The following is a 27314-nucleotide window of genomic DNA, read 5'->3' as shown; positions in this document are numbered from 1 at the left end:
AAAGGGCTGGGGTACCCCTGAGCAAGGTACCCAACCTTTTAATTTTAGTTAGATTTTTTTTAATACTATTTCTTGTTTATTTTTTGCTGGTATTTTTAAGTGGACAGCAAAGTAAGTATTTCATTGTACAGAGAAACGTGTTTCTTTACTGTGCACATGACAATAAACACTTTGAATCTTGTAGCTGGGAAACGTGATAGTTAGTTTGATACTGTGACATCATCAAGTTTTTATGTTCTTACAGTAAACTGTCGAACACACACACACACACACACACACACAGATCATGACTGACTGACACTTCACTAAACCAACTGGACTCACACACACACACACACACACTCACTGAGCTGAACTCTGATTGGTCAGTCTCTGGGGAGCCGTGTGTGTGTGTGAGTGATGGATCATGTCCTCAGAAGGAAAAGAAGACAAACACAACCAATAATTCACTCTTAGCATTTTCCTCTCTCTCTCCTTTCAATTCCCACCCTCTCTCCCTCACCCCGTCTCTCTCTCTCTCTCTCTCTCCATCCCTCCGTCGCTGTGGAGAGAGAAGACATTTGTTCTCACAGCTACTTGAGGAAAACTGGAAAATAGCTGCTGCTGGATGTTAACATGCAGCGCTGCATGCTTTAAATAACACACACACACACAGCAGCCATGCCAGGAATACCTGCTGAATATCTGCTGCTGCTGCTGCTGCACAGGACGTGATGGATGCAGTCTCTACTGGTGAGTGATTCACTCTGTGTGTGTGTGTGTGTGTGTGTGTGTGTGGACTGCAGTCGTCCTTGAGCTGCTCTGACAGCTGAGGACGATCAGAGAACAGGGCTGGGGATGAAGGTTTTTTGTGTCGCAGGTTTTCGGCATGTGTGTGAGGACACACACACACACACACACACACACACACGTCTGGGACACACACACACACACTGCAGCTCCTCGTGTCCTCGCCCACCCCCCCACACACACACACACACAACACTTCTCCTTATTTTCTATTTATTCTGTCTTTTAAGACACAGACTTGTCAAGCGTCACTCCACAGGTTTGTCCCCTCAGGTCACAGGAAATGTACAACGAGACACATGCAGCAGCAGCAGTAACAGCAGCAGTAACAGCAGCAGAAGCAGCAGTAACAGCAGCGCAGCAGAGCAGCAGTAACAGCAGCAGCAGCAGAAGCAGCAGTAACAGCAGCAGCAGCAGAAGCAGCAGTGACAGCAGCAGACATTTATTTGTCCTCGTCAGTGCAGGACAAAGTGAGCAGGTCCTGAGTGAAGGCACATTATTGTCCCCAGGTGCTCTCACCTCGTGAAGTCGAGGAGGACAGAGACAGAGACGTGTGATTTGACAAAAATGCAGGGCAGGATAAAAAGGACATGTGTGTATTGAGTGACATGTTCACGTCTTTATCTCACTGTCAAATAGACTTTTCCAAGAGGAATCTGAAGTCTGTCATCCACTCACTCTCACACACCAAAGCCCAAAGAGAAAACCAGTGATTTTAGCTCACAAGGACACAGGAGCTGCTGGTCCTCTGCTGCCCCGTGTGGTCACTTTGTGTCACTAAAATAAATTGGAATGAAGAATTCGAAGTGACAAAATCAGACATTTGAACTCAGTGATGGAGGCAGCAGTGGATCAACAACTCCTGTGTGTGTGTGATGTTAAAATCACTGATTTTATCTGTACATATATATATATACATATATATATATATGTATACAGATAGATAGATAGATCTATCAGCTGTCTGAAGAAGAAGAAGATGAAGAAGAAGAGAAGAGTCAACGGTCAACTTGATCTGACCATGGAATTAGCTTTTCGTGCTGACGCAGCATTGAAGAGCGAGAAAGGCAGAAAATCCCCTGTAGTTGATGAAAGTATTTAGTGATGCATTATACGACTCACATCCAGACCTGAGAGCAGCTCAGTGTGACCCACATGACTGCTGACTGTTGACATTCTGAGAGAGGAAATAAAGCACAGATGTGAAATATTTCTCAAACTGGGGGTCGGAGCTTGAGGAGCATGGTCCTGGTTCTCCACGTGTTATTCAGCCCTCACTCAAACACACAGCTGAGACATTTTTGTTACTGGATCATTAAATTCTGAGCTGTCAGACGAGCAGAGACGACAAAAATGTCCCAGTAAAGTCCTCAGTGGAAACGTCTTACAGATATTTGCTGCACGTTTTGTTTTACAAAATATATTTGCCTTGTTTTCTTAGCATCTGGAAACAAATAACAGGCCAGAGGGGGGCAGTAATGAGAGCGTAGCGATTCTCTGACCATGGCCCAGTGAAAGGCACTTCCTGTTTCACGGCCATATGGCGGCTAAATTCAAAATGGCCAACTTCCTGTTGGGTCAAGTTTTGGGGTCAGTCTCTTGTGTCACGTATGAAGTCTCGTGGCGATAGGTCAATGTATGGCAAAGTTACAGAGGCACTAAATGGTCAATATTTGCCAACATTTCTGATGGTTGCCATGGCCACGCCCTTTTTAAATCCACAAAAGACAAAACAATACACGTCAATCAATCAATAATGTTTTTGCCTTTGATGTGATTAGTACAAACTGGTTCGACAAACACGCTCAGACGAGTTTGTTCATTCACGTAGTGTTCAAATCGTGTCTTTGCTCAAGGACTCATACAGTATAGAACCAGCATCATGTCTGGATTGATTTTTGATTTCATGTAGAAAAGTGAGCTCCTCTGCACTAACTTTCACTTTGAACGTGAGACTCGTCTGTGATTGGACGCTCGTTCCCCCAGAAGTCCTGAAACGTAAGACCTTACTGAGAGGACAGTTTGCACAAACTTACCCTAACAACAGTCTCCCCCTGGTGGTTGCCCTAGTTACCCTACCACCTCCCCCACTTCTGCTTTACAAGCTCACTCAGTGGGGGAGGTGTTAGCTCATGACAGGCATTGAAAAAATGTAAAGCAAAAACTATCAAGTAATGAATCATTTTTCAGTTCTTTAAAGTCATAATTCTAGAGATCATGGTGTGCATAGAGCGGTTAGCTGCGTCTGTTCTTAAATATGTTAAATATGGTCTTGTGTGTCTGAAGTTAGCAGAAGTTAGATTATATACATATTACTATACTATACTATATATATACATATTTATAAATTTGAAAATCAGGCTGGAGCAGATTACAAAAAAGGGGACTTGAGATGTTTTCCCTACTCTTGAATCAAAAGACTTTTGAGCTTCATCTCACAGACACAGCTCGTCTTTCCCGACCGCAGCCACATAAACTCACAAGTTCCATTTTCAGAATCTATCAAATAATATATATGGAGTCACGTTAGTCATAACTTATGGTTCAGACGGTGCAAGGAGAGTAATAAAATCAAATGAGGCCGAAAAGGTTTAATAAGTCTCAATATACCTAAATGTCAATATGTGTTGGTATCACAACAGCACAGCATTTCATTGTCTTTTTGTCTCCCATGTCTCCACAGATGGAAGCTGACACTGGTGACGGCGACGGAGGATAATAATGATGGAAGACGGAGTGATTCGTCCCCAGCCGGTGCCACTGCAATCCTCAACCGCCCCTCTGCGGCTCGGCACTGCTCCCTGAAGGATACATCGACCTTGACATATCGCGACGCACACAACAACCTGGCACACACCAAACTGAAAGGTTGCATCCTTTTGCCAAGAACTGGAAGACAACGGAGACAAAGCTTTGGAGACCAGTCAGCACAAATTCACTCCATCTTACTGCAGTAACAAATGAGCTTTTATGTGTAAAGTTTGACTGCACTAACAGCTGACTCCATACGGGCCAATCACTGGCAGAACGGGACACGGGGGCCAAGATGAAGAAGACAGCAGGTGTAGCTTGTTTGCTGGCTGAACTATTTCTTGCTGCTTTCACTCTAGCCTCCGACGAGGCATACCCTTGCCCTGCACTGTGTCGTTGTGAGATACGACCATGGTTCTCGCCCAGCTCTGTTTACACAGAGGCTGCCACGGTGGACTGTAATGACTTAAGCCTCTCGGAGCTACCGGAGAGATTCCCGTCAGGAACACAGGTTCTGCTGCTACAAACAAACAACATTGTTAATGTTGGCAAAACTTTGGATTACTTGGTCAACATCACTGAAATTGACTTGTCGCAGAATAACATTTCCCTGGTGAACGATGTTCGTCTGGGGTATCTTCCCCAGCTGTTGTCGCTCCACGTAGAGGAGAACTGGATTCAGGAACTTTTTGACAGCTGCCTGGCTTCTCTGCCAAACCTCCAGGAGTTCTACATCAACCACAACCAGATTTTGTCTATCAGTCCCAGAGCCTTCCAGGGCCTGGGCAGACTTCTGAGGCTACATCTCAATTCCAATCGACTAACTAGCATCAACAGCTTGTGGTTTGAGCATCTTCCAAACCTAGAGATATTGATGCTGGGAGAAAATCCCATCCTTGAGCTGTCAGACATTAACTTTAAACCGCTTTCTCACCTCAGGAGTCTTGTGCTCGCCAGGATGAATTTGACAGATATCCCTGACAATACCCTGGTGGGTCTTGAGAACTTGGAGAGCATCTCGTTTTTTGACAACATGCTTAATCGTGTTCCTCAAGCAGCGCTGAGGAGAGTCCAGAATCTGAAATTTTTGGATTTGAATAAAAACCCCATTGAGAGGATCCAGAGAGGTGACTTCATAGACATGATGCACCTCAAGGAGCTTGGTATCAACAGCATGCCCAAGCTCATATCCATTGATGGTTTTGCCCTGAACAACCTGCCTGAGCTGACCAAAATTGAATCCACCAACAACCCTAGGTTGTCCTACATCCACCCAAAGGCTTTCCACAGGCTCCCCAGGTTGGAGACCCTGATGCTGAACAGCAACTCTCTGAGTGCGCTGCACTGCAGCACCGTGGAGTCCCTGCCCAACCTACGAGAGGTCAGTTTGCACAGCAACCCCATCCGCTGTGACTGCGTCATCCGCTGGATTAACATGAACAGGACAGCTGTTCGGTTCATGGAACCAGACTCCTTGTTCTGTGTGGAGCCTCCGGAGTACCAAGGCCAGCATGTCCGACAGGTTCACTTTCGGGAGATGACAGAGATCTGCCTTCCTCTAATCTCACCTGTGAGCCTCCCAGCTAGAGTCGAGGTCAGTAAAGGGAGCTCGGTGTCTCTTCACTGCCGGGCATTTGGGGAACCAGAGCCAGAGATCTACTGGGTGACGCCGGCAGGTGACCGGGTTTTGCCGGGCAGCATTTCCGATAAGTACTACATGCACCCAGAGGGAACTTTTGACATCTACGATTCTTCGGAGCAGGAAGCTGGCTTGTATACCTGTGTTGCCCATAATGTTGTTGGAGCAGACCTCAAATCTGTGACAGTTGTTGTGGATGGATACTTTTCCCTGCCTTCAAGCCAACCTGCACATATGTATATCATATCAGTCGAGTCTCACTCCGTGATGGTTTCCTGGGAAAGCACGGGTGGTTTGGTGTCGCAGTTAAACTGGTCCATATTAGCCGAGGACAGCAACCTCTCGATGCCATTCACAGCCAGGCTTCCTGCTGATGTCAAGGAGTACGACATCAAGCAGCTGAAACCTGCCACTCGCTACCAGGTTTGCATCGAGGTCGCTGGATCCAGCAGGGACTGTGTTAACGTGACCACAAAGAAGGAAACCATCCAGGGGGAGAAAGCTGAAAACTGGGACAGTCTGTTGATGGCTACGTGTGCTGTAGCTTCTGTCGTGGTTGCCGTGGCTTGCTCTGTCATGTATAAATCTCTGAACAGCCAAGTGTTTTACAGGAAACTGATAGTGGACCCAGGTGAAAGGCTGCTGATACCCAGCACTCCTTCCCTCTCCTCCTCTTCTTTCCTGGAGTTCAGTGTGTCTGGGGTCAAAGTGAGGGCAACCGTAATAGACTTACCGGACGACTCCATGTAAGGAACCATCCTCTCTTTGAAAAGCTCTCGGGGATTATATGCAGACAAAGAGTGACGGACACTGGGACGCGCTCACATAACCGGCCAAACACAGAGACAATTTTCTATTTCAGACTTGTGTCATTAGATTGAGCTTGAGCAGACAGATGTGTTGACTATAATCTACATGACTTTTGGTCATTCATGCAGTGTGACAAGAATCAAGCACAGCACAGAACTATTCTATCATGAAAATCCGTGTTGAGATGGCTTTGGTGTCTTTCTTTGCCGTGTTACATTTAACGGTGCCAAGTGAAGATAGTTTATAAAAGTAGGGAAAACAACCATGTTAGTCTAGTGTAAAATAAAACTGACTATAATGTAAACAGTTTTATGAACAAATCCATTTTTCATTAAACCTGTGTCAAATCTTTACAAAATACCTGTCACTGTTTCATGGATATTGCCGCTCAGTTTGGCTTCAGACCTTTAAAGTGTGGTCGTATGAAGAACCACCACAAAGTCAACGGTGACTATTGCCGCTTTTCCACTACACGGCACGACTCGCCGTGTTTCTTTTGCTTTTCCATCAGTGATAGAACCTGGTACCTGCCAATACTAAAATGTGACGTCACTGAAGAGTCAGATTTAGAGAAAGCACTGCTGAAAGTCCAGTGACTGTGTCAGAGTCTGAAGGACTGAACCATTCTGTCCACTCATCTGAACTAATGATTCACTTTCACCCAAAAACAACTGCTGCACAAGTCACTCGTTTGTGCCGCGTAGAAAACCGTGTCATGGCAGTTTCACACAGCCGTTGCTATGACGATCAGTAATGGAAAACGATACCAAACTGATTAGAGTCGAGCCGTGCCGAGGCGAGGGGAGTCGTGCCGGGAATATGTAGCAGGAACAGCAACGTCAGCTTCTCAGCCCTGTTATTCCTAAACGGTTGAATAACTGCCAGATATGGAAAGTGAAAGTTATGTTGGAAAAAAAGGAGCCAAATTTTGACAATTCTACAGCCACAAAATCAAAATAAATCCAGACGGCCTGATCATCATGATTGTCATAAGAGGATAGAGTTAATATTAACGCTTTTCCACGATACCATTCTAGCTCTACGTCTTTATCTCACTGTCAGAAAGACTTTTCCAACAGGAAACTGAAGTTTGTAAAGCACTCACTCTCCCACACCATAGTCCGCAGAGAAAATCATTGATTTTAGCTCACAGGGACAGTCAGTGCCACATGAACCCGAATTATCCATTTAAAATACTGATACATAAGCCAAACTGTTGTCTGTTTAATTAGTTTGAATAATTGTGAGATCAAACACAATTCCAGCGGCAAGCGCTCGACTCAAACTGTACGAGATTTGTTTTTCTGTGTCTGTGTGTGTGTGCAAAATACGAGGACACTGGCAAACCCGTTGACTTTGAATTGCATCATATTCTCTTTCATTAAAAATCCAGTATGGATTCACAACAAAAACCTCAGCCAGGTGATGAATCGGCGTCACGCGCAAACTGATGGGAGGCATTTATCAGCGCGACTCAGTCATAGATCAAGTGAGTTTCAGCACCTCGGACAGGGCTTTTAGAGCGCGGCCATTTGTCAACCGCCACAGGAGCTAAAATATGACCCATTAGAGGCAGGTAGTGAGTAGGTCAGCAAGAACGCGCCACACAAGCCACCCCTTCCCCCCCCGTGTGACCCTGGAGAGGCAGCACCGCCGTCGCAGCAACAGCTCAGCAACTACTGCACTCATTTGTTAAAGCGCCTCACATTGAACCATGGGGAGGAAGGAGACAAATGGACCACAAAACAAGGACAGAGTAGTTTCTGTCCCAAACAGGACAGAGGACGGTAGCGGCTGACGGCTCAAAGTGCCGATTTCACCGATAATGCTTCTCTCTCTCTCGCTCTCCTGTGCAAAACAACCAGGCCTAGGTTCATTAGAGGGTGCTGCTGCTTCACATATATATATATATATATATATATATATACATATGTGTATGTATACACATATATATATACGTGTATATGTATGTATTGAGATGAGCGGTTGAATCAGAGGTTTTTCATGTATTGTTTGCCTCCTCACCTCTCCTGCAGTTCATGTCGGCTGAGAGCAGCTCTGTGTGATTCTCGCAGGAAAACCAAACATTTATATACTGTCACAAATAAAAACAAACAAAACAAACAAAAAAACACTCCAAGTGAGTAATTACTCGCTACCGAGACCTAACACAGTATGTTGTGGCAGAGCCTGAGGGAGCGTCCTGGACGGGAATACTTTTCTCCTCAGCAGCTGGCGACTTAAATTAAATTAAATCCACAATCCCAAGTGATCCCGGGACCAGGAGTCAGACATGCCTCATCTGGACTGTACAAACCGATAATAACTGTAGAAAACGCTACCTGTGAAACCTGAATGGTCCAGAGTCCCCGACTGAAGAGGTTAACGACAACATGGTCAGGGTGAGGGTTATAAGAGGCTAAATAAGAGGCTAAATTGACTTTTACCCATACATTTTCATGACTCTTTACTAGAGGTGTCACGATTATAAATCGAGTATGGATTGTAACGACACCACAATCTTGACCTGCGAAAGCAAAAGTGGAGTCGAGGATTTAACCACTCCCCCCACGTGTCAGAGGAGAAACATGGGGGGGTTTGTAGACATTGCAGCATGACTACAAGTTAGCCCCTCACTTCCTAAAAAATGTCCTCTCTTTCATTGTTCATTTAAAAGAGTCGTTGAAAAGATTTGACTCGTCGGTGAACATCCCAGCTCTGTTTCTTGTTTTCAATTAAAAAAATAAAATGTCAAAATTCTAATCCCAGTCGAAATAAACAATTTCTCCTTCCTGTTGACGTTTGACACGATAAAAGAAAAATGGCAGCGATTAGAAAGTCATCAAAGTCAAACGGAACGTCTCTGCACACTCAAAGTGAACTCTTTAGATTTGATTACATTACTCAGTCTCCTCCTCCTCCTTGTTTCATTTCCTGCTAATAATCCATGAAAACAGCCTAACCACGCCAGCTCAAGTCGACTCATACGTCTCATTAACACGCTTACACTTCTGCGAATGTCCCATTTCTCCCGCTACATCTCAATGGGTGGAATAAAGTCCATGTTCCTCGTGAATTAATGCGCCATCACAGACATTTGGTGTTCACTGCACGAGGTAAAGATATGACAAAAAATTACAAACAAACCCTCTCAACTTCCCTCATGCAGAACTGCCTTGGATAATTATCCAACAAGGATAAAGGACTGGGTATAATCTGCCAGATATTAGTCTCATGAATGAAAAATAGTGATTTTGAGGCAAGAACAACCTTAAAAGGTCAGAAGGTAGGAGATGAAATCACTTTTTGGCAAGTGAGAATGTACATTTCATCGGTTGTTTTGGCTACTCAAGGATATTTCAACAGGTAAAAGGTACTGGGTGAGGTATAATCTGCCAGATATTCCCCTCATGAATGAAAACGAGTGATTTTAGGGCAGTTGCAATCAATGTTTGGCAAGTGTGAATGTACATTTTATGGGTTGTTCAAGGCACGTTCAAGGATATTTCAACAAGTAAAAAATGAGTGGGTGAAGTATAATCTGCCAAATATGAACCTGTTTCCAAATCCACTTTCAAGTCCAAGTAAAATTATTAAAAAATATGTTTTCCAGGGCTGGCCCTGTTAATTTTGCGTTTAGTGATTTCGACTGAAAGAATCATTGTGTCTCGCTGTGGGGGAGCGTGGACCCACGAGTTCCCGTAACTCTCTGTGACTACACGTTCTTTAATGAATAATTCACCTGTTCTTAATCGCCCGCTGTGCTGCTTCATTTAAACGCTGGCTTCCTCCGAGTGCAGTGATTACAGCTGGAAGTCGAGGTGAGTGAGGAACATTAGAGGGAAATTAAGAGCAAGCGGTGGCGGCGTCCAGCTGAACGCTCTGTTCATAACGGTTTGGTCCAAATGTCAAAGCCGTGCAGGGAAAGCATCTGATGAGCACCTGACACCTGTATTTAAATAACTGTATTTAAATGGGAGATTTTAGGCTTTTCAACGTGTGGTTGTATGAGATACTGACACAGAGTCAGAGACAAACATGGCGGCACTCTCCCACACCAAAGTCCATAGAGAAAACAGTGATTTTAACATCACAGCACACAGGAGTTGTTAATCCACTGCTGCCTCCATCACAAAGTTCAAATGTCTTATTTTGTCACTTCAGTGTTTGAAATCCTTCACTCAGACTTCCCTCGTGTCATAAAGTGACCACACGAGGCAGCAGTAGACCAGGAGCTCCTGTGTCCTGTGAGCTAAAATCACTGATTTCTCTATGGGGTTTGGTGTGGGAGAGTGAGCGGTTTACAAACTTCAGTTTCCTTTTTCAGTTGGAAAAGTCTGTTTGACAGTGAAGACGTGAACATGTTCTGTAGATATCGTAGAGTAGAGCTAAAATGGTATCGTGGAAAATCTTAATATTACACTAATATAAACTACATATATATATATATATATATATATATATAATACATGTTAATTAACCCTCTTATGAGCACCTGGATGATCAGGCCACCTGGATTTATTTTGATTTCATGGCTGTAGAATTGTCAGAAAATGATGATGAGCAAAGATAACTTTCACTTTCAATATCTGCCAGTTATTCAATCGTTCAGGAATCCCGGTGCTGAGAAGCTGACGTCATAAATGCGTGTCGTGCTGTCTGTGAATCTCGTCTGTGATTGGACGGTCGCTCCGCAGAAGTCCTGAGGTTCTACCGTAATGACAAGTATATGAGTGCAAAGCTCTATTTCTCTGCTTTCCGGTATCCAACCATCCATCTGGATGAGAGGCGGAGTCACACCCTGGACAGATCACCAGTCCATAGTTGCTGAGTTTTCGAGACGCGACAAATGGTCCAGGATTGACGGAGATGAGACGCACACACGGAAGAACTAACAGAAGAACTAACTAACGTGCATGTGCAGAGGAAACATCCGCCTCAGTCGCTGTGTGCTCACTGTTCCATTTGTCACCTTACATAACTGCCGCCAACATGATCAATGGAAGAGTGTGGGCTTCAGTGATTTCTGCCTGCTGCTTAAACGCTCCAGGGATCGATGACATAATGACTCGCCTGAGACTTTCGGAGGCCTAACAGTCATTTCCTCCCCTCCTATCGAGCGCCGTGTGCTTTGGCGGCAGACGGTTCTCACCAGCGACAGATAGTCCCAGTCTGCTGTGAGGAGGAAAATGGATCCATCAATCACCGCTAATGCCGACAACCTGATGAGAAAACACCGCGCAGGCACCAAGCTGGGATGTAACAGTCGCCGCCCGCTGTGAAAATGACCCAAATTCATCACCACGTGCACGTGGTCGAGGAAGAAGCCGCCAATAAAGGTTTAAAGCTACGACGTGAGATCGGAGGAGAAGCTCGTTTCTAAAGCTACGACGTGAGGTCGGCCGAGAAGCTCGTTTCTAAAGCTACGACGTGAGGTCGGGGGCGTGGTTCGTTTCTAAAACGGCGTGGTCGGAGGAGAAGCTTGTTTCTAAAGCTACGGCGTGGTCCGTTTCTAAAGCTTCGGCTAAAGGCTTCGTTTCTAAAGTTACGGCGTGGTGGTGAGCTTGTTTAAAGCTACGGCGTGAGGCTTCGGACGTGAGGTGGGAGGAGAAGCTTGTTTCTAAAGCTACGGCGCTTCGTTTCTAAAGCTACGGCGTGAGGGCGGAGGAGAAGCTCGTTTCTAAAGCTCGTGAAGAAGCTTCGTTTCTCTCACGTGAGGTGCGAGGAGAAGCTTCGTTTCTAAAGCTCTAGAAGGCGTGAGGTGGGCAGAGAAGCTCGTTCTAAAGCTACACGTGGTCGGCGAAGTTTCTAAAGCTACGGCCGTGGAAAAGCTAGTTTCTAAAGCTACGTGAGGTGGGAGGAAGCTCGTTCTAAAGTGAGGTGAAGCTGGTTTCTAAAGCTTCACGTGAGGGCGGAGAAGCTCGTTTCAGTACGTGGTGAAGCTCGTTTCTAAAGTGAGGTCGGCGGAAAAGCTAGTTTCTAAAGCTACGACGTGAGGTCGGAGGAGAAGCTCGTTTCTAAAGTTACGACGTGAGGTCGGCGGAGAAGCTCGTTTCTAAAGCTACGACTTACGAGTTTTGTTTTATTTATTTATTATTCATTTTATATTATGGAAATTTAAAAAAAAAATCATTATAATTTTTTACTTTAAATTTTACTTTTAAAATAGATTAATAAATAAAATAAATAAAATTGAACAAAACGGTAAAGTGTAAAGTGTGTATTTTTAACTAATCACCATCAACCATTTATTTAGGTTTAGTTTTGTTGTTTTGCTCAACAAAGCACAGCTGTGCATAAAACAACAGATATAAACAATAGTGTTGCCTGTCTGAAACATGTAAAGTATGATAAAAGTAAATCTATAGCAATCGCATACACTTATAGGCATAATTGTGCAAATAACAAAAACAGGCCTACAGCTTCATAGTATAGAAAACTGAAATATAAGAAACCACAGGCAGTTTTGTATAAAGTACTTGAAAGCGATATTTGAGTAAAAGTACAAATATCTTAGCAGAAAATGACTTTGGTAGAAGTTAAAGTCACTTTTTACAATATTACTTGAGTAAAAGTCTGACATTTACTGTACTTACGTACATTTTATATCAGAAAATTATTTTTGATATTCAAGTATTAGAGGTAAAAGGGAATTCAACATCGAGCGTTTTATCGCCTATACTTACACTAAGCGGAACCACGAAAACATGACTGAGTATTGTTTTTCCACACTTTGGCGACTGGTAGGGCCCCCAGAGTCCTAAATATCAGTATTAAAATGGTTAAAAAAGTTGATTTTGCATAATATGTCCCCTTTAAACAAAATGAGTAATAAATTTAATGATATTCAATAATTTTGAATATGACATTTATTGTGGTTGACATTTATAAAAGCGTAATAATAGGTACAGGCGAACAACTTCAAACAATAAAATGAACCTTCTGTCATGAATGGTGACAAACTCCCGGTCTCTGCTTGTATTTTTGAAATGTTTTGGAACCTTCTAGCTTCTAGACGTCACACTGTGTTTTAATTCAGACGTAATCTGCCGTTTATCTGCGCGAGCTCGCTAGCTCACCGGTTAGCTGCTCAGCTGACTGTTGAAATAGGTGATAGCTGAAACCCGGCGTCCGGAGTGTACAACAGAAACCCGGAGACCAGAGCCTCGGTGTCGGACACAGTAAACAATGAGCTGCTGATGTGTTTTAAGTCCACTTGGCGCTGAAATCTGCAGCTAACAGCTGGTGCCGCTAAAAACTAGCGACAACAAAGAGGCTTTTGTTTTTAGTATCGGAGTAAAAGTAGACATTTTATTTAGGAAAATAACGGCGCCATTATTCTTTTTCATGGTCATATTGCTGTTGGTTATGTTTAACGTGATGATTACATGCTGCGCGAATAGAGTATAGGATGATAAAAAATATACGTACTGTAGGCTAATAATTGTGCCCCCCCCCCATGCAGTTCATATGCCCCCCTTAAGACTGAGGTCTGGCGACGGGTCTGAGTCCATGAATGGAAAATAGGCCTTAACTGTCAAACCTCACTGCCCAGAGGGGAGCCGGGAAGTTAGCCCACCGCTAACATGTTCCACTCAAAAAGGCAGAGGAGAGCATGTAGACGTGTAGCAGAGGAGGAAGAGTCTCGTGGGAGCGTCATTAGCAGCTTTGCAGCTTCTTTAAAACAATCATAGAAGAACACAGCAGAGGGCGACCCCAGCGGATACCAGCGGCACTTTTTATACTTCTTATTTTTAGTAAGCACGGAGCTCTGTCACAGTTAATATGTGTTAGCTAATGTTTCTGTACTTTCATAAGAGGCCCAGCCAATCAGAGGACTCTTCCTATATTAACGCTGTTGACGCTTGTTGTCTGAGCTGCAGCTTCTCAGTCTTGAGCTTCATGAAATGAATGACCAAGTTAGTTTTCCCGTGAGGAGAAGAGTCAACTATTGACTTTCAATTTCAACCAGGAACGTAATCTGAGGCTAGTTAGCGATCGTTCACGATATAAGGCTGTCAAAACAAAGTAAGAAATGCTGCTTATTCAATTATAGTTTTTCAAAAGTGTGGTGTGAAGAAGCAGATGACGAACAGGTGGACATGGCTGTACACCCGCTAAGCTAGTTAGGTAAGATAGCTAATGTTTCTGTGTTAGCTAATTTTATGTGTTAGCTAAAGTGTCTGTGAGCTAATGTTTCTATGTTAGCTAAAGCATCTTTGTAAGCTCATGTTTTTGTGTTAGCTGATGTTTCTGTGTTAGCTCATGTTGTTTTGTTAGCTAATGTTTCTGTGTTAGCTTAGGTGTCTGTTAACGGGTATTTATGTGTTAGCTAAAGTGTCTGTGTTAGCTAAAGTGTCTGTTAGCTAAAGCGTCTTTGTAAGCCAATGTTTCGAATGTTTCTGTGTTAGCTAAAATGTCTGTGTTAGCTCATGTTTTTGTGTTAGCTAATGTTTCTGTGTTAGCTTAGGTGTCTGTTAGTGAGTATTTATATTAGCTAAAGTATCTTGTTAGCTAAAGTGTCTGTGCTAGCTAACATGTCTTCATTTATACACTCTGTAAGTGGCGTACTTGGAGTACTTGTGTTCTTGAGTACTTGTGTACCCGTGTACTTGTGTTCTTGAGTACTTGTGTTCTTGAGTACACAGCTTGTTGTGACAACGTCAAATCTAAGAGGTCATTGACCCCCAATACTCATACTTGGGTATGAGTACCCATGTCTGTGATTCGTTCACCTTCAAAGAAGGCGGGGCCTGAATGAGACAATGACATCATGTTTTCCTCTCCAGACAAGTTTGATGTTTAATTTACGACGTTCAAAACAACAGAAGTGAGAAATGTGAGGGAGATAAATGAGCCCAGCAGAGAAATCTCAGAGGATTCGTCTTCTTTCCAGTTTTTGTATCCAGGATTTTCAGAGAGCGTCTTCAGCACAGAGAGCTGATGGCGTCTGATGTCGGGATCAAAGCGTCCGCCGCTCATTCCGACCTCAGCAGGGATGAAAGCGCGTCAGGATTTGTTGCTGCGGAGTCACGAGTCTCAGCTCAGTCTCATCTTCTCTGCACTCACACAACTTTCTTCTCCATTTGAATGAAATGATGGTGGATTTGAAACAATGTCTGATGGTCTGCAGGAAGTGGCTGCTTTGAATCATTTAAACGTTAAATAGTGAAAGCAGCAGACACTAACTCTCTGCAGCTTGTAGTGACAACATCAAGTCTAAAGCTAAAAGGTCATTGACCCCCCGATGACCCCAAACACAGAGGTCATGACAGCAGCAGAAGGATCAATGTTTACGGATCTGCAGCCGAGTTTGATTGATGAACTCCGAGGTCACTGAAGCGTTTGTTGAGAGAAACGTTTTAAACTCAAAAACTGAGTAGAAACGACAACCGATGACAACACGTAAGTAAACACACTCACAGTACAGACATGTGGGCAACACAAAAGAAGCAGCGTTGGCCAAGGCGGTTGCCGTGGCAACTGCTTCGCAACCAGAGAGCCCACACACTAAAATACACACCCACATTACACTGATTTAGCTTAATTTCCAGGAGACTTTAACTGTCAGTAAATCTGCACAAACCTCTCCACTTTACCATCAACAGACCTTAACTGACGATGAGAGTCGCCCAGTGGTTGAGCGAGTTTCAACTGGAAGGTTGTGGGTTTGATTCCCTACTCTCGGCGGTGGTGCTGTGCAAATGTCAGCTGACATAGGGCAAGAGGCGAGTTCAGACCAAGGACAGCTCAACAGTCCATAGTTTTTGGATTTTCTAGACGACACAAAGGGTCGAGGAGTTACGGTAATAAGAAGTACAAAACTACGTAAACTATGTATCAGACAGTACCTACCAAATACTACATTCTATCGCTTTTAAGTCAACGATATTTTAAGAATATGTTGTGACAACAGGAAACTGAGGTCACTTCATAAACTAATGAAGCGCTAACTCACCAAACACCAAAGTCCAGGGAGAAAACCAGTGATTTAACATCACACACACACACACACACACACACACAGGAGTAGTTGATCCACTGCTGCCTCCATCACTAAGTTCTAATGTTTGATTTTACTGACTTCAATGTTTGGAATCCTTTGTTCAGATTTACGTCAGTGACACAAAGTGACCACACGAGGCAGCAGTAGACCAGCAGCTCCTGTGTCGTGAGCATAACATATTGTAGACCTACACTAATTGAGAGGGTAATACATTTGGTCAAAATCACTGTATAGGATACGGTAAATTGACCAATTTTAGCCAACTAACAAACTACTACCAAATAAAATCTCAGTCAGCTCTTTGGTGTTTTGTTCGGTAAGCGGCGAGAGCGTGTCGAGCATCAGCTCAGAAATCCGTCCATCTTGGATTCCTGTGCTCTCGGCAGCAGCATTTTATTTCCTTTGTCTTGAAAGTTGTTTCCATGCTAATGAGGTCTGGGGAGTGGACATGTGTGATCGCCGTTTGAAACTCTACACAACATCTCTTTCTAGTTGCTCAGAAGTCGGACGACTGCGCCGGCGGCCGACAATCACGGACTGACGCCGCCAGAACTGTGGCCTTTTGTATTAAACATCAGCTGTGACTCTGGTGTTGGTGTGAAACACTCGTCGTCCCTGGAGGGTTCCTCACTGATGAGGGAGCCAACTTCTGCAGATCCTCTTTCGTTCTTCTATTCCATGAAACGACGCGGCACCGCGTACGTGTTAATGAGCTCAGCGGCGTTTCCCCCTCAGATGTCGGGATGAAAGAATCTGAGCGTGGGTGGTTTCACACACAGACACGTACAGGACTTGGAGTCTTGGGCGAGGGTTCATGGATCTTTTTCCACTGTGTCACACACACACACACTTCAAACACAACGAGAAAGGATGGATGACTGGAGTGTGTGTGTGAGTGTGTTGCCTCTGCCGTGAGTAGATCCTGTTGCGCTCGTGGGATTCAAACGTGCGCGTGACGGTTAATATCTGTGCGCGTGAAATCACGTTCATAGCTTGCGAGTCATTGTTTTGTGCGCTGGATTATTGACCCAATTCTGACAAAAATGACATTCCTGATGTTTGCGCAGAGAGGCAGCGCTCAGTTTTTTGCCTCACAGATCAGGAACGATCTCCAGCTCGGTTGCAAATGCGTCGTTTTTGCCACAGTCTTTCATTTAATCTGATAATTACTGTTTGTATTTAGTCGGCATTAGTCAGACCTGGGTTCGTTCTGCAACCACCTTGTTGTGATCTTCCCTTCCAATCTAAGTCCTTAGACTTCCTGTCTGTTGCATGTAAAAGTTTGACTTTACAGCTTTAATCAACCTCATTTTTGATATTATCCAAAGTTTTTTGTTCAGTTGTCTTGGCAGCTCCTCCTAGTGATCTTGCTCCAGCTGAGCTTGCCATACAGAATTTGCGTTTGTCCATTCTGAAAACATGTCCTGATCAGTGGAGTTGGTCTATCTATCTATCTATCTGTCTATCTGTCTGTCTATCTGTCTATCTGTCTGTCTATTTGTCTATCTATCTATCTATCTATCTATCTATCTATCTATCTATCTGTCTATCTGTCTGTCTGTCTATCTATCTATCTATCATGGTTTATTTCCAGTACGTCACTCTCAGGTTCCTCTACGATGGCGTCGCGCTGCAGCCTCCAGTGTTAATATCCTGACACGACTCACTCTGATTGATGGTTTCTAATGAGCAGGAGATCCTGGCAATAAATCGAGGGATAATTATGCAATGGGACATGATTAGCGAATAATCCGCTGTCATCCAGCTGCCCTCCTTTAACAGCTGGGCCATCAGGACACAGATTACTCTGAAGCTGAAGTTCAGAGGGAAAATCACAGCTACAGATGACTCAGATCCACACAGTTTCCTACGTGATGATTCATTATCTACGACATTTTTATTGATTCAGCTTGTGTTTCTCCCCTCAAAGAGTTATGAACGAGTGTGAATCATTTGTCAAATTCCACTTAAATGATGCAGAACATCAGTAATCGCAAAAACCAGCGTCTTTCATTTGTGTTGCTCAACAGGCTCTGCCAGGCAAAACTATCAGACCGGACCGAGCAATGGTGTAAATTTACCTTTTTCACAGATGAAAACGAGGCGTTATGTAGATAAAATCTACAGTTTTGTTCAGTGCTTGTTAAGTACGTGTATATTTTAATTTGAATGTGTTTTAGCATGTAGTCCTATAGTGCAGTTTTAACGTGTTTGATCACGTATATGTTATTATACTGTTGTAAAAGCCCAACTAGGGATGAGAGTTGCAAACTAGCAATAGCTATAAACTCTCCGTACATCAGATGTCAACTGTGTTGTCCCCATTTAAATCAAATTTGATTATATTATAGATTAAACAGATTCAAATTCACAAATTCACCTTTTCCATGTTCCAACCTGTTTGCAGTCAACTTTCTCTACTTTAGAGACTCGATCGACACCGCGCGAGCTCGTCGACACCGCGTGAACTTGTTCGACAGTTAATTTGTGGCCTGAGTGGGTGAAAGAGATAAAGAGTGATAGAGAATAGAAAAGCACGTAAACGAATAAAGTTCACGAGGCTTTTTTACCTGAAACCTGTCTGTGGGTAAATGTCAGGCAACGTAATTACTGTTCAAAGAGATCATCCTTTCATCACATGGGTGAAAACCCGGGTTCAAACCCCCCACCCTCCCATTGCTCTGCTTTTCATCTCGTCAAAGGGCAAACCAGCATGTCCTGATGATGAGGTGATTCATCCGCAGATAAAAGTCTAATAATCACTGTGATTAAAGGTGCAACATCCAACATTATCGTGCTGCAAGGCTTTAAGCTGGAACTCACAACAGGGTCTTAGCCTCCCTTCACTGCTTACCAGTAAAATCCTGACCCTAAAGCCCCTGGTGTTTTTCCATGCACATGAAGCGAACTGCGTCATGTAATCCAGATTTTTGGAAGCCGGTGGTAGCCGGTGATTTATCTTCCTAAATATCTGCGATCAGTGGTGTCCGGACTTTTGCTCCACTGATGGAGGATGAGGACAGAGAGAGAATTGAGAAACACGCACACACACAGAGGGAACACAAGGTCACAACATAAAACTGCAGATATATAGACCTGTTCACTGTGGCGAGTCTGGGCTTCTCTGCTCAAGCTGCTACCCCAGCGACCCAACCTCAGATAAGCTGTAGAAAATGGATGGATGGAGTAGTCCAGTAGGTCCAGAAGGTGAAGTAGGTGTTGGAAGTGTTTAAAACTTGTGTTCTCTTAAATGGCCATCAGAGGGCGACATTTTTTTGAACATGAACTAAACAAATTTCCAGTGTTTGGTCACATGGTCAAGTTAAATTTCCTCAGATTTGATCATCGACCAGTGGCTCCTCAAACAAATCAAGGTGCTCTTTGGCTCCACCGCCCAGCCCCGCCCCTTTCTCATTTAAAAGATGGCTTCTAAGGTCTGTCCACCTTACTCTATGAGACAGAGAATGATTTCCTGACGGGAAATTCACGTCCACACCTGCAGGTGATCGGGAGGGTGAACCCAACGTGCCAGTCATCTTCCCCCTGGAGAAATCACTCCGATTGCCATTTGGAGAATGAATTCAGTGACCTATGGTAATCTCAGGATTCATTTACTCTGTGCTGGCTGTGCTTGAACTGGGAATGAGAGACAACGCTGCTGCTGCTGCTGCTGCTGCTGCTGCTGCTGCTTTCTTCTCCCTTCACTCAGGCTAAATTCTGTTTCAATAATTATCCCTGACCAAAAATAGACAAAAAAACGCACGTCTGATGACTGAATCTGAAAAAGGGAATCCACCCACTGACACTGAATGGAGAGAGAGAGACTGAGGTCGACACTGCGATGGGCCCAAGTCGCCTCAAAGAATAGACACTTATTTAACACGTATTTCTACGTGTTATTTTAATTCTGAAGGAACAACCCGTTTATAATTATGATTTCCTTTATTTGAATTTGTTTTATAAAAAACATTTTTTAGATGCACAATGTTAACAATGTTGGAAACATTGGAGTGCCTTCTACAATAATCTAACAGCTCTTCTTTGAAGATTATATGACATCACAAGTGAACAGTAGAGTGATCAAAAAAGTTTAAAAGGCTTTAAATTTGCATATTTTTTTTAACATATTCCACGTATCCAACAAAGTTTCTTTCATAGGTTTGAAAGTCAATCTCTGTCAGCGAGGACGACAAAGTGTCTGCATGAGACAAACACCAGCTGCAAAAATACAAAAGCCCTGAGTACGACTGACGCTGCCGAGCCATTTATCACAGTTTGAGCACAGAGAGCAGGTTAACACTCAGGCTAAACTGTGCCACTGTGAGCAGCAGGTTTGTGCAGGTGATGGATGAGCTCACAGCTCTGTGAAGTCAGGTGTTTTCCACACCTGAACAGTCCCAGCATGACTCAGGGTCAAAGGTTTGATTAAATAACAACACAACTGAAGCAGCCACTCCACAACACAGCAGTGCCAGATGACACAGCCTCACTCTATAACACGGCAACGCTCTATAACGCGGCAAAGTTCTGGAACGTGGCGACGCTCTACAACACGGTAACGCTCTATAACACGCCGACGTTCTGGAACGTGGCGACGCGCTACAACACGGTAACGCTCCACAACACGGTAACGCTCTACAACACGGTAACGCTTATAACATCGGTAACGTTTATAACACGGGGACGCTTGCCTAACACGGTAACGGCAACACGCCATCGCCAACACGGTAACGCTTATACACGCCACGAGTAACTCTCTGATCTCAACACGTAACGCGCTTATAACACGGTAACGCTTATATAACACGCGGCGTTCTGGACGCGGGCGGCGCACTTACAACACGTAACGCTCTAACACGGTGACACTCTATAACACGGTAACGCTATAACACGACGCCTCTACAACACGGTAACGCTTAGCGCTCACGCACTTTCGCCACTTAAACACGTAGCACGCAACAGTAAATACGGTAACGCTTATAAACGGTAACGCTTATAACACGCCGACGCGCACACGGTAACGCTTATAACACGTAACGCTTATAACACGCCGACGCCTATAACACGGTAACGCTTACAACACGGTAACGCTTACAAGCGGTACGCTCTATAACACGGTAACGCTTCTATAACACGCCAACGCTCTACAACACGGTAACGCCACGCTCTACAACACGGTAACGCCTATAACACACGCCGATGTTCTGGAACGCGGTGACGCTCTACAACACGCAGTAACGCTCTATAACACGGCGGCGTTCTGGAATGCGGCAAAGTTCTGGAACGTGGCGACGCTCTAAACACGGTAACGCTCTATAACACGCCGACGTTCCGGAACGCGGCAAAGTTCTGGAACGTGGCGACGCTCTAAACACGCCAACGTTCTGTAAAGTGCCGACATTGTATGACATGGCGGCACTCTATAACACAGCAGCACTCCATAACGCGGCAGATGTTCTATAACACAGAGGCATTCTATAGCACGGTGACCCTTTATAACACGGCAACGCTCTGTAACACAATGCAATCTATAACACGGCTCCATTCTATAACACGGCAACGCTCTATAACATGTCATCGCCCTATAACACGGCAACACTATAACACAGCAATGCTCTACTACACAGCGACAAACTCTGACACAGTAGTGATGCTCTGACAGCAATGTACGGAAGCGTATTGCTGCCACACATACAAAAAAACTGGGGTGCTCAGTATCACGTTATAACGAGAAAACAATCTTATCTCGTTATAACTTACCACTGAGCACCCCACTTTTTTTGTATGTGTGGCAGCAATACGCTTCCAAAGCAATGCTCTACAACGACGTGGCGCTACAAAACAGCGACACTCTATGACACAGCCCATCCCACCCCTATCCCATAGACTTCCATTCAAACTGAGCCCTTGAGTCGACCCCTGGTGGCTAACCACTATTTCCAATGTTCTACGTTTCAAAGATGTTTTCAGAGCCAACGTGTGATCGGTTTTTCGTAAAAAACTCTGAAAGTCAAAGTTTGAAAGGGACTTCATGAGCTGATTAAAAAAGATAATTGTCTACGTGTCTGCTGCCGCCTGGACGTCAGTGCCAAAGGAAAAGTATTAACGGGACTTCACCTGCGCTTTATGTCGTATTAATTTGTCATCATTACCTGAAAATGAATGGCTGACAGTTGTGATTTAATGGACCACTGCTGTGCGCTATATAGTGCTGCAGTAAATCCTCAACGACTATAAAGCTGTGTATTGATTCAGCTGTAAAACTACAATGAAAAATTCCCACTTCTTGGTTATATAACTTGCACACATAAAAAGAAAACTCCCAATTCCTCACCATCAAAGCAGCTCAGAGCGACAGAAAATGAACGAAAAACTGGGAGGGAAAATGAGTGGTTATTATAAGTTTAAAGGGACATTTCAGATGGTTTGGAACCGATTTCTTTTAGTCTCTTCTGTTGTGAAATGAACATCATATTTTTCATATTCATGTTGCAGCAGATGCAGATTTACAATTTCTGGGACGCTTGCCAAATACATTTTAAAGCCAATATCTGTATTTTTGCGTCACTTTCTTAACCACTCACTCTCTCACACCAAAGTCCATAGAGAAAATCAGTGATTTTAGCTCACAGGGACACAGGAGCTGCTGGTCTACTGCTGCCTTGTGTGGTCACTTTGTGCCACTGAGGTTAATCTGAACGAAATAATTAAAACGCCAAAGTGACAAAATCAGACATTTGAACTTGGAGGCAGCAGTGGATCAACAACTCCTGTGTGTGTGATGTTAAAATCACTGATTTTCTCATGGACTTTGGTGTGGGAGATTGAGTGGTTAAGAGAGAGATACAAATTCCTGTTTCCCAGTGAGAATCGTTTTTCTAATGGCCAGGGATGCATAGCATCGAGAGTGAATGAGATAAAATGACATGATCTAAATATAAAACAGTTGGACACGATTTGATGAGGAATATAAGTATTATAGGAAACAGAGTAAACACAAATCTGCAAGTCATATTTATATGAATGCTTCAGTCTGCTGCTCCTCTCTGTGTAAACTATAATTATTAGAGCTCAGTTGATGGAGAATAGCTGAGAGTCTCTAATCTGCCAGACTACATGTGGAATCCATGTGGGGCTCTGAAGCTAATTTCCATTAAATTGGTATTAAAGCCTTGCTAATTAAACAGGAGCACAGAGGAAACAACACCACCTCACTGTGATGGAGACACACAACCGTGTTTACTCCTGCTGCTGCTAAATATCCTACTGTAAAGACTAAAAGAACAATATAACAAAAATAAAAAAACAATAAGGAGGAGGAGTGTATCGTCTGCATATAAAAGAACAATAAGGAGGAGTGTATCGTCTGCATATAAAAGAACAATAAGGAGGAGTGTATATGTATAAAAGAACAATAAGGAGGAATGTATCGTCTGCATATAAAAGAACAATAAGAAGGAGGAGTGTATCGTCTGCATATAAAAGAACAATAAGAAGAAACATTTCACCTGCTGACGTAACTCGGGGTCGTGCAGAGGTCAGACAGATAACCCACCTGCGACCTGTGGTGTGTGAGTTACTCACATGACAGAGACGATGTCTCCTCGTTGGACCTCGTGGTTCCTCACACTCCAGCGGTTCAGGAGGACGACGTCACAGTCCGAGCCACTGCTTGGGTTCAGGAACGGCTGTAAACGAGACAGAAAGCAACAGACACGGTTTCTCTGGGTACAGTCCTGGACCGTCACATGAGTTCTGAAAACACACACGAGTCACGTGTTTTGTCCTCTCGCCGTCGACGTCTCACCTGCATCGATGCTCCTTCCACTCGAGCAACGTAGGCAAATCGATCCAGGACAGTGACCGTGACGGGGACGGCCACAAAGAGGCCACTGACAAACGCTCGCAGGTAGCGCCACCTGGCCGTCGCCCGCTGAGCCATCACCTGGACAGGGAAGTGACACAATGCCCAGGGTAAGCCTACATTCAATTTAACTTTATTAATCTGTGTGAGGGGCGCAGGAAGAACACAAAAGGTTTGCTCTGGTTGTTAATAAATGGTAAATGATATATATATATATATATATATATATATATATATATATATATATATATATATATATATATATATATATATATATAAACAACCGCAGGGCATCGTTACCTCACATATCTTTCTACCTTCGAAACACGATGACGGCACATGATCAAAACACGACGCTACTGTCAATTTTCGCCACACACACACACACACACAGACTTTTCCATTTTGGACAGTGAAAACACGCCGCTGTGAGCTTGATGGCCCCACATGCACTTTCTCATCCACTTGCTTTTCGTGGCGCGCTCTCTGAAGTCCAGACAGGCGTGAAATAACCGAACAGCAGCGGCAGACGCGCACCGCTGCCTTCGGCTAACAGCGAACACCCTCGCGTGGACGTACGCCGCCTCGTCTCTGGAGATCTGCAACAGCTATAACCCTCTGAAGCAGACCGCGCTCATCTGTGTGTTTGTCAGTGAGGTGTGAACACAAGAGGGATGAGCCAATAACAAAATGAACATGATTGGATATTTTAATTTAAACTCCGTTTGTGTGAACAGCAGTGGGAATATGCGGAGTTAAGACGCCGGTGCTTGTGTCTTGAGTCATCTAGTATATGGATTTTCATTTGGCGCGGTCTTCACACAGATAATTCAGGGGGTTTTCACCGTGGTTTGCACTGAGTGTAACCAGTGAGCAACACCATTAAAAATCATAAAAAACACAATAATAAATAGCAGCCATACAATAAAATCAATAAAAATAAAACATCTCATGAAGTGTCAAAGGCCAAAGAGAAAAGGTGGGTTTTAAAGAGGGATTTAAAAACCAACAAGGACGAGGCCTGTCTTATGTGCAAAGGCAGATCAGTTGGTTTTAGACACACTCAGGAGCAGCTGATCAGCTGACCTGAGAGAGCGTAAATGTAAACGATCTTTTTCTTCCCCGTAAAGACAGCAAAATATCTCCATCCACACTGGCTCTTATATCTTTGTGTGTGGACACTCGGAGCTGTGCGACACTTCATCCGGGTCCGGGTGTTACGACATCAGCTCCACAAAATCTGTTCCAACGTAACAATCTGTCCCGACGTGAGCATACTGCCGTTAAACTTACACACACACACACACACACACACACACACACGATTCCCCCTGCGAGAAAACAAGTGTATCATCAGAGGAAGCGCCGCCCTACACAGTGTCACAGTGTGAAGAGCGAGGGTCTCGTTTTCCCAGAGTCTATCGTTTAGCCCTGAGTTTGCCCACATAGCGTCACACGTACCCTAGTAGCCACACCACATTTCCCATCATGCAACACATAGCACCTGTAGCCGCAGCAGCGTTTCCAAGCCGAGTTCAGTATCGCGTTTGATCAACATGTTCGGCTAAGCTAACTGCTACAAACAACCACAACACTTCATTCATTGACTTAACAACACAGCAAACAGGGAGGTACCCACTGACTCAGGGAGGTACCCACTGACTCAGGGAGGCACCCACTGACTCAGTTACATGTTCCATTTAGTTAACAACACTTTCTCTAGTTTACCACACACAACACAATACTCATGGTCCGTGTGGAAACGCGGGCCACATTGGAGCCAGGTCCTTATTCTGTCCCGGGACAGTGTAGCTGGGGTTTGCTAATGCTTTAAGGGAGTATGTTTGAAGGGGGAAATGTATTATGACGTTAAATCTATTTTCTAGGGCTATTATAATGATTGTGCTTGGAGATGTATTACCTAACCTAGCGACTTCTCCCAATTAGTAGCTGATTGGAAGCTTATTTAAAGCTCGTGGGGAGACTGGGTAGGAGGTTCAGGGTTGTCATGTGGTTGTGGTTGCCTTTTCCGTGTCTATCCCAGTAAGTTTTCTATTGTTTCTGAATGGCCGGTTTGATTTCTGTTATTTCAAAGTATTTTCTTTATTCTTTTTTTGTTATTATTTTTACGTGTGCGCACTTGTAAATAAACAGACACCATTTTCTCACTTGAATCCTTGAGTCCTGCTTTTTGAACGTTGTTTAAAGCCTTTGGTTGTGTTTACCCACAATGCCCTGCCCTGTAGTCCACGTCCTGCATTTGGTTCCTCTGAAGCGAGCCCAAGACCGATGTTTTTAAGTGGAGCAGAGTTGGGTCGCGCATTCACACGTCCACAAACCAACCAGACTTTCAAAGCAAACCAGCTCGGGTTGGATTAAGAAGGAGCTGCTGTGAATGAATGAGTCCATGATGTGCAGCCACACACAACATAGGATTTGACATGTTAGAGCTTTTCAGGTCATCTGGTGAGAATTCTTGTATTTTTTAATATCGCAATATGCATCGTCAGATTGGATGATCATCATCATCATCATCATCATCATCATCCTCCTGACTCCGTATGAAACACTGTGTGTGAAATAAGTCATTTTGTGTGGAAAATCTCTTTTCACCTAATATTTATTTGTCTCCAGGCGTGACGGTGCTCACTCAGCCGACACTAAGGTGATTAGTGGACAAGAGTGGGTGTTGACTGTGAGCTCGCGGGGATCCAGGTTCACTGCCTCGGAAACAAATGTATCCCTCATGCAGAACATTAAATTCCTCTGTCCACCTAAAATCTCTCTCTCTGTCAATCTCAAATCTATCTCTGTCCACCTTAAATCTCTCTGTCCACCTTAAATCTCTCTGTCCGGCTGCAACGGTTTGAGCCGCGCGTGTGTGTGTGTGTGTGTGTGTGTGTGTTAGCAGCTAGCCGCTGCGGCTAATATCGCAGCGGACATTTCGAACAGAAGCGAAGTCCCGGTGACACGCGCGGAGAAGTGACCGTAAACGGTCACGTGTTTACCGGTGACTGAGAAACTAAAGTTACGGAGGCTAACATGAAGCTAACTCACTCACTCACTCACACACATCTTACTTACCTCCAGGCAGCGCGAGCTCCGTCTCCCTGTTGATGTCACGCGACGTCGCCCGGGTCCTAAAGCCCGCCTGCTGTTTAGTCCGTAGAAAAAAATGAAGTACGGAAGTACGGAAGTCCATTACATGTCATTTAGCACTTACAATGGAATTGAGTACAATCCGCCAGGGGTGGAGTCGAACATGTGAACACGATTGTGATCAATGGGAAAATTGCTTTTTGGGCCCATGAGTACTTGTTGTTGCAGTACCACGAGTGGCCACAATGACACAGTTGTCTTCAAGGCAGAGGGGGCGGAGCTCTATCCAGTTCTTATCATACATCCATGGTCCAGTTCTTATCATACATCCATGGTCTGAAAACGTGTGTGACGAC

At 44.2% G+C, this 27314-nt stretch overlaps 2 protein-coding genes across 2 annotated transcripts in view; one reads left to right on the top strand and one right to left on the bottom strand.

Annotated features, from left to right (window-relative positions):
- Positions 1 to 27109, bottom strand: part of immp2l (inner mitochondrial membrane peptidase subunit 2) — a 31574-nt gene extending 4465 nt beyond the window's left edge. The window contains exons 1-3 of the mRNA XM_044036516.1: positions 26944 to 27109; positions 23803 to 23940; positions 23580 to 23683 (exon numbers count right to left, since the gene is read on the bottom strand). Coding sequence (XP_043892451.1) covers positions 23580 to 23683; positions 23803 to 23937 — 239 coding nt within the window. The 5' untranslated portion in view covers positions 23938 to 23940; positions 26944 to 27109. The remainder of the gene's footprint in view (positions 1 to 23579; positions 23684 to 23802; positions 23941 to 26943) is intronic.
- LOC122776131 (leucine-rich repeat neuronal protein 3-like) lies at positions 467 to 6325 on the top strand. The gene is made up of 2 exons (XM_044036515.1): positions 467 to 732; positions 3473 to 6325. The coding sequence occupies exon 2, from the start codon at positions 3836 to 3838 to the stop codon at positions 5927 to 5929; it is 2094 nt and encodes a 697-aa protein (XP_043892450.1). The 5' UTR covers positions 467 to 732; positions 3473 to 3835; the 3' UTR covers positions 5930 to 6325.
- Positions 27110 to 27314: the final 205 nt, after the last annotated feature.

Source organism: Solea senegalensis, linkage group LG10 (genome assembly GCF_019176455.1).
Source record: "Solea senegalensis isolate Sse05_10M linkage group LG10, IFAPA_SoseM_1, whole genome shotgun sequence".
Taxonomy (NCBI): domain Eukaryota; kingdom Metazoa; phylum Chordata; class Actinopteri; order Pleuronectiformes; family Soleidae; genus Solea; species Solea senegalensis.
This window is presented reverse-complemented; position numbering and strand designations above follow the sequence as displayed.